The following is an 11,040-nucleotide window of genomic DNA, read 5'->3' on the forward strand; positions in this document are numbered from 1 at the left end:
GAAAAAGGCACCGGGTCTGTGCACAACTTGGCACTCATCAGCTCTGTTTTTTTTTTCTCCCCTTGCAGTGTCAGTTCATGCCGTGGTGAGGCAGCCCAGTTAAAACGCAACGTTTGCTCGTACTGAAGGTTTATTCTTCAGGACGACTTTTGTCGTCTCCCTCTACTCTCATGCTGAGACGTGATGGAAATCGCAGGAGTGGGAAGACCTGGAAATGGATAAAGTTCCCCAAACGAGTCCTAGTCCCAGCCTCAACCCTAACCCCTGTCTCTTTTGAGCCATTTCCTGTCGCCCCAAGATTATGTGTTGCAGTTGCAAAACCATGCCTCGGGCACTGAGGGCAACAAGTTGCTGGGAAAAGCGACAACTCCACGGGACAGAGTAGAGAAATTACGCACACGCTGAAACTCATATACAGTCGTGTATACTATCACAGCGAAGGCTCAGATGCAGGAGAGAAGGGAGGAAGCCGTCATAGAGGTGAAGCTCAGTGCTGACACAATTTCGAGACTGGGCGTACCCGGGTAGCTCTTGGCGGGCCCCTGCCCTGGGCTGCTGGGTAGCCGCGGGCGGGAACGTGCCGGCTGGGAGCACGGCAGGTTCCGCAGCAGCCCTCCGTCCCGCAGCCCTGCCTTGATTCAGTCTATTAATCATTGTCAGTTTCTGGAAGCGGGATAAACGAGTGACAAACGGGTGCCAGTTATCATAGTAACAACAGGACGGCAAGTTCGAATTCAAGTACTCTCTAAACAATTAATTATTGTTAATCTTTCATAATCAGCTAAGAAGTGTGTCAGACGCGACTACGTGTTTCTCTCGGCTATAAGCAGAATCACTATCTCCCCTCAGGACATGAAACCTTACGTAACTAGGAGGAGGCTTTATGGAGGCACAAATTTCTCATCCTTTATGTCCCTGTAAGCAGCTTTTAAGTGAAAACACTACTGACAGAATCAAGTCGTGAGAAACGAGAGACATGATTTCTCTGAACATCTTTCCATTTGCATTCCTATCTTTCCTTGTGTTTCCTCTCGCAATAAATGCGATGAAATGTTCTCTCTCGTCACGACACTTTAAATAACGTCGTCGAAAGAAAGAAGCACCTAAAGCACAGAGTTTCGGAGCTTTTTGAGCTCCGTTACATCAAAGCATACGACAGTGTAGCCACAAAGAAGCCTACCGAGGACAGCCCTGACGAGACCTCTGCTTCATCGAGAGTCCCGCGTTGTCCTAGAGAACTCTGCCTTTAACCACCTTTATGATCAATAATATCAGTTCCATAATGAGCCGGTTTGCGGAGGGTGTAGAAAACAGGGCTAACTTGCACGGCAGCGTATTATGCACACGAATATAAAACATAAGCTCCTGAATCAAGTTCGGATCTTTGTGAACATCAACCCAGTTTACTAAGAGGCAGGACGTGTCCCGCACCCGGGAGCCGTGCAGCGCTCCATGCTGTGGCCCTTGTCTCAGCCGCGGTTCGTAGCAGCCCGCCGGCTGCCCTGCTCAGGGGGTGCAGTGCCCTTCGAGAGTTTGCTCCACGGCAGGCAGGGCGAAGTGCGGCGCTCGCCTGGCCTCTGCGTGCAGTGCTCTTCACCCCCGGCGCCCGTTATCTTCCACTTGGGGGAAAAAAAGAAAAAAAAAATAATTCAAATACATTTGCCACTAATTAACAAAGTTAGGACTCCACTCAAGCTTTTAGAGCAGATTTTTAGTGTTTGCTGCCTGTCTTCCTTCTGGTGCCTCTCAGGAAAAACAAATCGGTTCATCATGTACCTTGGCAGAATTTGCCGACGGAAACTGTCTTCAGGATGTTGTTTCTCTTGTTAGTGTTTGCTGTAACGAAAAAGAAAAGTCACCCAGGACAAACTGAGACAGGACAAACGGAAAAAGAAAACCAAGAGAAAACCATTAGATTTATACTTCCCCCATTTCTTCCCCGTGTCCACTGAGTTCTGTTGTTGCTTTTTAACTTGTGTGGACTGTAACAGATAGAAGAACTTTTAAAAAAAGGAAAAAAAAGTGGTAGCTATCATAATGAAAATATATAACAGCAAGGCGGGAAATTTTACTTAGCTAGTTGTTTTCTTCAGCTCTCTGCCATAGCTTCTCATCTCTTTATATACTTAAAAAAATCCACTTCGAGTTGAAGAAAGTTTTCCTGGGACTCTCTGCATGGCCTCAGAACATCTTTGACGGGCAGCTGAGCACGGACGATGCTGGAGGCTCCTAGACTCCCACACTTGCTCCCTGCAGAGAGGAGACCTTGGGGACAGCGACCTGGGACGAACTCTCCGACCTGCTTCAGCTGCGACCCAGAGTGAAATACGGGCAGAGTAGCTTTGAGACCACAGTAAAGCTTTGTAATTTTAATACTTTTAAGGTAGCCTCAAAAAGCATTATTTAATCATTAGCCCAGGTAGTGTGGAGAGGGACTGTGGGGCAGTCCCCCACAAGTGTCGTGTCCCTCACCACTCTCGAGTGACATTTCACGAAGAATCAGGATTAAACACTCAAATAAGATGCTTTATAGTTGTGTATACAGACTGAGCGGAAGGGACAGTCGGACTGCGTGGCAGTTAAGCTGCCAGGAGACCTCCGGAGGGACAGCCTGGGCAGAGTGGCAGCGTCAGTGGGGAGGGCCAGAGGGCAGGACGGGCAACATCAGCGGGCAGGGTAGAGCGGGCAGCAACCACAGCCCCTCCGCTCACTGCCGCCTCCATACCGCCAGGTGGCGCCGCCGTGCCTGCCGCCACAACGCTCCGCGTTCTCACCATGCCAGAGAGTGCCTCCGGGTAGTGCCATTCCCGCGGCGCCCACTGGGACAAACTGTCCGCACTCCCGCACGCCCCGGGGTCTGCTGCCGCAGTCCTTGCGCTGCCGCGGATAGCCCGCCCGTGCTGCGTGCCTGTCCTAGCCGCCGTTGACAGGCTGACTCGCCATTACAGGAAGAAGCAGATAACCCTTCCCAAGCAGGCTCTGAGTGGTTGAAAAGCTGTCGGAGATAGTTTTGCATTCATTTAATACTAACTTCAGTTCAATTAAGTTACATGACCTCTTTTAATGCATGGGCACTGAAATATTCTTTGATGCCTCGAGCAATAACTTTCAAGGTAAAAATGAAAAGAAGTTTGGCCATGGGCCTAAACAGCTATTTAAACGTATGAGAGCAACTGAGTAAACAGTGCCTAACAGAACCTCGCATATTTCAGCGGTCTCTGGAACTTCCTGTCCCTTTGCCCACTAATGTGCCGGAGGTTCTTTAGGCTGAGCTGTTGGTTTTGAAGAACTATAAACATATACTGAAGGATTTTTAGGCTGCGCTATTGCTTTTGAAAAAAAAAAAAAAAAAACGAAAAAAAAACCCCACCCCACAACATAAGCCCAAACAAAAAAAGTCAAAAAAACCAAACCAACCAACCAAACCAAAACAAAGCAACCCCAAAAGCCATCCAAAAGAAAACAGCAACAACAACAAAACCCACAAAAAATAAACATCGTGTGTCCCCCCCATCAAACCAAACAACAACAACAAAAAAAGACCAATGAAACAAACAGCAAAAAAACTTAACCCTCACCAAACAACCCCAGATACAACAACAAAAATAATCCCTAAACAAAAAAAATACAGCCCCCCTACCTATCAAACATCCAACACCACTGGAGCAGTAACTGCATCTAGTTTCACTGGAATATAAAATTTGGAAAACTAATAGTGAGATTGAGGATTTGGGGTGAATAGGGAGCTTTGTTACCTCCACTACTTAGTGGAAGATTATTTTAACGTACTTTATAACATGTTATTTCCCTGCTACACGAATCCATCTATATAGCTGTATTTCAAGACACATTGTACATAAGCCAAACTATCAGTATTTTTTTTAAGTACAAAATAATAACGTAACTTTAATAAGGTTAATTTATAACCATGCTTGCTCATAGTTTATTTTTCTCACATTGGGAATTTTCAAGTAATCTTTTCCATCCGCTTCAAACAGCACACAAAGCGTTCCCTCCTTTCCAGAGCTGCATCAACATTCCTTTAGACCTAAGTCTATAAAGTTGTGCAGCCACTGGATGTGTACACATACGAGTGCCTGGGCGATATGACTTCTCGGCTGCGGTTACCAAGCGCAGGGGGAGAAGCTCGCTCTGTTACAGCTCATAAGAAAACAGACGAGGGCGCCAAACGACAGCAATAAACCCGGCCGCAGCCTTCCGCCAGCCCCGCTGGCCAGGCTGCCTGACCGTCGGTGCTCGGAAGAAGGGCGCGATGGAGGCTGCAGGACCCTGGCGAGGCAGCTTGCCCCTGGGCACACCGGGTGGGGCGGTGTTGCTGCAGCCTGCGGCCCCCCTACGCTGCTCCCGGTAACACTCGAGCAGGATCTCGAGTGAGGGCAGCGCGGAGCCTCCGTGCCCGGCCCGGCCAGGGACCCTGGGGGGGATCGTGTGCGAGTCTCCGATTTGCGTCCTGATTTGCGTCTCTCCGCATCGACCCGCTGCGCCACCGCGCCCGCAGGCAAGGAAAAGTTGATATTTACTTTTGTCTGGTTTGGGGGCTGTAAAAAGCAGGACACCACACTGAAGTCTAAATTCACATTTCAAAGGGCTGACATAAAATGCTTATTAATGGAAGACTGGATTTTGCAAACAATGCCTAGAATATTTCCTAAATATTCGGTGTGATGTTTAGGGAGACTTTTAACACGTTATTAAAAAAAATCTGACAAGTATCCCATTTTCGAGCTATAAATCACGGTCAAGACCTCAAGAATCTAAGAGATGTGTGTAACATTAGCAGGAACAGCTCTCCTCGCAAAAAATCAATCCCTTGTTTAATCACAGGAAACACTGGCGTGTTTCTCCGGGAGATGAAACTCACGTTCCCAGGGTCTAAATAATAAACGATGTTGGTGAAAAAAAAAAAAAATCACGGCAAGAATAAAGGCTGGGCAGCTATCGAAGCGCACTCCAGAGATGCTAACGACAAAGGATTTATCTTCGTTTAAATGGTTGCCATCAGCGTCATTATTACTAGCAAAGTTATCACTGAAGGGAGACTTTCCGACTGTCACGTCCTCGGAGCGCAACAGCCCATGTGCCCTGCAGCGCGGAGACGCTGTGCCCTGAGGAACCCGGCGCAGAACGGAGAGATCAGCTAACTGAGCGACAGGTAACTTTGGAGAGAGAGTGTTAGAGGTGATGTCTGCTATCTCGAAGCCTGTAGGCAACAAACTCCCATCTATTATTGTCTGGATTTTAAAATAATAATAATTATTTTTTAAAGCCTAAAATTTGAGATGGGGAGGGAAAAAGCAGAGGGTTGTAGAGAAACCTGCTGGAAGGACGAAATTACACTGCCGCGAAGTGTTTTAAATCACAAAAGCATCTAATGCCCTTCGGTTATTTCCACACCCCCTCACACCCCCCCATAGTCCCCCATTACACCGTATAACAGTCAGGATTGCCCCAGAGGGGAGAAAAATTGCAGGGTAGGTTCACCGATAAGGATTATAGAAAGTAAAAAGGAGATAATATTTAAATACAATGCGCCCTTAAGGACGCAACGAATATATATTTTAATTGCAATACAATAGATGATAACTTTTTTTTTCTTCCTTCTTTTTTTTTTTTAGTTTAACCTCCAGGCAAGTACTCTAGGTGCACTCGAATCGGTGCGTGCCGGCAGCACCTGTCTTGTCAGGTCTGGGCATAAGGTCGGGCGTGTGAGGGATCGCTTGGGGCATGTTAGTAAAAATTCCTAAATAAAAGTGTTAATGTTGTCTGGAGGTATGAGGGGAAAGTAAAAGCATAGCAGCGGCAAGAAGTTCTCCGTCCTCTGGTCCTCGTCCAGCATTTCCTCGCGTTGAGATCTAAAATCGGCCTCAGAAATAATAAGGAAGAAAAAGCATTATCTAATATTTAGCATGTAGTTCTGTCCGAGAACAAATGAGAAAGAAACTGCATCATTAGGACCTAAAAGGCAACAAAACAAAAATCAGAGCATAATGATGCACCTAAATGAAGGGGGAAATGTTGCACAGCTCATTTTATTAATCAGACTGTCAATTCCACCCCAGAGGCCAAACCCCAGAGCAATTCAAGCAAGATCTGATCAAGCTAAGGACAAGAGCTTTACTCCTCACTTCTTGTCTTTCTTTCTTTCCACCTGGATATATTTGTCTGCTCTGAAGCCGCCTTCATTATCCACTGTCAGGAGCTTGTATTTATTTGCTTATAAACCTGTTACAATAAATGATTATTCGAACAGCGTCATTCGTACCTTAATGACGAGCACCACTTTTTGATGAATGACATTTCGGGCTAGAAAGGATGTATGGGTCATTTTGACCAGTCATTCTCTCGCTTTGGCATCCCACAATTTTTACGCCTCCCTCAAAAAGAGATAATAATATTTAGAGACACTTGCCGGGCTGAATGTGAATTAGCCCCTGCTGCAGCTCATCATTAGTACAGGACCAGCCCTGCAACTTTGACATTTTTTATAAAGCTGAGATGATGGAAAGAATAAGAAAAGAGATGATCCTGATGGAGAGAGGGCTGCACAGCCCTACAGCTGGCAAAAGGCTCTCAAATTTGTCAGACTCAGCTGGAAATGCGGTGCTGGAGGCCCTTGAAAATTCTCCGCACAGTGGTCGCCTCAGCCCGAGACTGACTGCCGCCTCCCTGCACAGCGCTATAGGGGACATCTCCGCCAAAGGCAAATTTGAAATAGACACTTTATTCAATCTTCAGCATCCCAGCAGTGAAAGCACCGTCTCCCCTGAAATCCCACCGTCGGAAAGCAGGAAGAAAATCAACCTTTATTCCGAAGTTGCTCAAGAGGCAGATATGAACAGTGATGTGGAGGTGGGCTGCTCTGCGCTCCGCTCCCCAACCAGCCTGACTGCCTCCCAGCTGAAGGAAAACAGTAACAAAGGTAACTCTTCCTTTATCCTCTCCACCTAAGTCCTGCCTTTGCCAATCGACTTTAAAAAACAAAGCAAACCTATTGCCACCACCAAAGTTGCTCGCCTCTACACCGGCGCTCTCTCTTCTGTGAAGACAGAGCTCCAGGTTGTAAAATATTATTGCGATTACTGTGCTATCCTGATAGCCGAGACACACTGCCCGGGCAGCTCCTCTGCGTATGCGTACCTGTGTACATGCCTAAATACATTGGTATGTATTCGGAATATTCAGAATATACGTGGGCACAAATATCCACCCACCTATATTTAGGGAAGCTTTCTACTTATTTTTCCTCGCGCTCTTGGAGCTCTCTGCTTTTCTCGAGATATGTATATGTGTATACACATACATAGTTTAGACTACAGAGAGAGGAGTGAAAGGAAAATGTCCATATTTGCTTTTGTGTGTCCTTCGCATACCGTCTGTGTCCACCTCGGGGTAATTTAGCATTGTTCATTTTTCCTCTGCTTGCAACAGTGGGTTTGAAACAGTCTCGTTTCCTTCCCCATGCTTTGCTGGGCATGGCGATGGAACGTGGTTGTTGTTATTGCTGTAATTGGGGAGGGGGAGCCAGGTGAGCTGTACATTTGCAAGGGGACACAGTGCATGCGTTTTTGCCAGTTGTGCCAGAGAAAGGAAGAGATCCTCTACGTAACGATGGAGGGGGAAAAAAAAGCTTTTATGGCTGCTCTTATTTCGTTCATCTCAAACGAAATTAAGAACCGCAGCCGACCGGGACAAGACTAGCGATGAGACCGGCCTTCTCGTAGCCAGTAGAGATGCATGTAGCCCCGGCCTTGCCCTCGCCCCCTCTCTCTGGTAATCGGCTGCCCTGCAATCATCAAACCTGCTTCGTCCATGGGGAAAACGCGGTTATGGAAAAAACTGTCCCCCAAAACCAGCCCCCCGAAATTCAACCTTATCGATTCTGTGAGCGGCAGCGATTTGCAAGGTTGACAGCTGGCCTTAAGGACAGGCAGGCAGGCCCCGTTCCCACCGGGTGGGTTGAGGTGGCCGCGCTCCTGCCCGCTCTCACTCCTGTGCGCTCGCCCCGCAGGCTACGCGGAGAGCAGCCCGGCTCCCAGCACCCCTGCCGCCGCTCCCACTGCCCCCATCGGCAGCTTGCACAGCGGTGGCGGGACGCTGGGAGGCTCGGCGGCGGGGGCCGACCAGGTGCGTCGGTACCGCACCGCTTTCACCCGCGAGCAGATCGCCCGACTGGAGAAGGAGTTCTACCGCGAGAACTACGTGTCGCGGCCGCGGCGCTGCGAGCTGGCCGCCGCCCTCAACCTCCCCGAGACCACCATCAAGGTACGCAACGTCCCGCGCCCCCGGCTCACCCGGCCCCAGCACAGCCCCGCAGAGCTCGGCTTCTTCGAGCCGGGCTGCTGGCCTCACTCCGTGGCGGCAGGACTCGCCGGTCACCTAGCTTCGATCATCCCTTGTGTCCGTTTGCTTCTTCGCACTTAACAAATTTAAAAACAAACAAACAAACAAACAACCCCCATCTTTAATCTCGCTAACATAATTTCCTAAGGAGAAGATAGATAAACAAACGCAGCCATTGTACACGGAGGGATGAGCGCGTTGGTACCGTAAAGACATAGCTCGGGGGGGGGGGGGGGGGACGGGACGGACGGCTCGCGGGGAAAACCTTTATTCAGATAGAAGGGATCCCCACCGCGCCGAGAGGATCGTGCCGACCGCTGCCTTATGGCAAGGTCACAGGCGGCGGCTTCGGACAGGAGAGGGGTCACCGACAAGCAACGCAACCGTGGTGTAGCCACAGGCCTCTTCGCGCTGGCAGTGGGTGTCGGTGGGTGCCCTCCGGTGCTGGCGGCGGGAGCGGGTGAGGGGGGCCGCGGAGCTGAGGCCGCATGTGCTTGTCTCTCCGCGCAGGTATGGTTCCAGAACCGGCGGATGAAGGACAAACGGCAGCGCCTGGCCATGTCCTGGCCCCACCCGGCGGACCCCAGCTTCTACACCTACATGATGACCCACGCGGCCGCGACAGGCAGCCTGCCCTACCCCTTCCACTCCCATGTCCCGCTCCACTACTATCCGCACGTCGGGGTCACTGCTGCCGCCGCCGCAGCCGCCGCCTCGGGGGCCGCCGCCGCGCCCTTCGCCACCTCAATCCGCCCGCTGGACACCTTCCGCGCCCTCTCTCATCCCTACTCCCGCCCCGAGCTGCTCTGCAGCTTCCGACACCCAGGCCTCTACCAGGCTCCGGCTGCCGCCGGTCTCAACAGTAGCGCGGCCGCCTCGGCGGCAGCGGCGGCTGCGGCGGCAGCAGCTGCGGGCTCGGGGCCGCCTGGGGGCTCGGCGCCCTGCTCCTGCCTCAGCTGCCACAGCAGCCAGACAGCGGCGGCGGCGGCAGCGGCGGCCTCGGCGCTGGGATCACGGGGCTCCTCCGCCGCCGACTTTCCCTGCACGGCAGCGGGACAGCGCTCTGAGAGCGGCTTCCTGCCCTACTCGGCAGCCGTGCTCAGCAAGGCCGCCGTTGCCTCGCCGGACCAGCGAGAGGAGGCGCCGCTCACCAGATAACTATCCCGGTCCAGGCCCGGGGGTCGTTTTTCTAGGGGGGGGTCGTGAGGAGAGGCCAAATAGTTCCATCTATTTTTTAATTGCTGTCCTCCCCGCTGTGGTGGGGCACGGATCTTGCGCCTCCGCGTGGGTATCCCCGCCTTGCGCTGCTGGCCGCCGCTGGCTCCGCAGGGCTGCGGGTGTCCGGACCGGCGAGCATAGGGGGCGGGAGCCAGCGAAAGGGAATGTGTTTCAGACATTTTTTTCCCTCCCCCCTTAGTTGTTATTTCTGCTTGAGTTTACTAGATGGGAAGTATCTCGCCTATTTCAGTAGGACAAGAGGCAGCTAACAAGGCTGCCGAGGTTGGGCCAGTAACGGGCAGGGAAGTGTAAGATTGACAGGATGAGGCATTTTTTAAGATCACGCATTCTAATTACCATAACTCACGCTATCTGGAAAATACTTGAATCTCTTTAGGTGTAAGCTGTTGTTCCGAAGCATTTACCTTCTAGACACTTTTCTAAATTTAATTATTTTTCGTAGCGTCTTTTTTCACTTCTCTGTAAAACGGCTCTTGGATTTATTTCTCACGCATCTCCATTGCACCTTTGCCTCTGAAAAGCTACCACTGGGTAACTGAGACTTACTATGCCAAACCACTACTACTGGAGGGACTTCCCTGAACTTGAAGAAAGGCACATCAAAAACCACCAGTGTTACTGCCGTGTCAATTTTGATGCTAATAATGTGCAGATTATGACGAAAATTGCCAATCATGTTCTCTGATGGACCTCCTTTGAATGTGGAATTGGAAAAAAGTTCCCCGCACAGAGACCTGCTGTCAAGTACTAACAACCCGCTAAGGGAAGTCATTAGAAGAGACAGATAAGAGACTTGGTACATAAAACATTGTTCTTGGTGCATAGAATGTATGTTATTTAATGTTATCTCTGTTACCTGAAGTGATTTCGCACAAGAAAGCCACTTTCTTATCATCTCAATTGCCAATTTTCATTTTGGTAACTTGGACGCCCCGGGTAGACTTTTCTCTGCTAAGTTGATATTCCACCAATGTGAAGAGCCTCATTAAATCAAACCCAGATATTTCCATAATGCTCCCTACAGAGCCACTTCACTCTTCACATAATGAGATTTTTCTGAAGAGTTGAAGCCCTCATCTAACTTGCTATTGCTTGTTCAGGCCCTGTGTGAATATGAATACACACACACAAGCACACGTTAACAAAAAAAGAAAAAAAAAAAATCCCTCTATTATATATTTCGAATAAGTGTCCTGAAATACTTCTATTTTTAAGACACTGGATTTTTTCATATTCTAATAATGAACTTTCAGGAAACGTTTTTAAATGCTGTGCTGTTTTGTTCAGTGAGCACAAATCGCAGGGTATTTCGTTTCGTTTTGGTTTTTGTTTTTTCTTTTTTTTTGGTTCTGCTTTGTGCGCGGTTTTTTATTTATTTTTCTCCACACCACCCCCCCCTCCTTTTTTTCTCCAATGGGACAGATTTCTTGGGCGGGGATA

At 49.5% G+C, this 11,040-nt stretch overlaps 1 protein-coding gene across 1 annotated transcript; it reads left to right on the forward strand.

The window, feature by feature from the left end:
* The first annotated feature begins 6,516 nt into the window (after nt 1-6,516).
* On the forward strand, nt 6,517-9,519 carry EVX2 (even-skipped homeobox 2). Its single transcript, XM_064167387.1, has 3 exons — nt 6,517-6,940; nt 8,030-8,283; nt 8,872-9,519. Exons 1-3 carry the CDS (start codon nt 6,517-6,519, stop codon nt 9,517-9,519), a joined length of 1,326 nt encoding a protein of 441 aa, XP_064023457.1.
* Nucleotides 9,520-11,040: the final 1,521 nt, after the last annotated feature.

Source organism: Pogoniulus pusillus, chromosome 2, assembly GCF_015220805.1.
Source record: "Pogoniulus pusillus isolate bPogPus1 chromosome 2, bPogPus1.pri, whole genome shotgun sequence".
NCBI lineage: Eukaryota > Metazoa > Chordata > Aves > Piciformes > Lybiidae > Pogoniulus > Pogoniulus pusillus.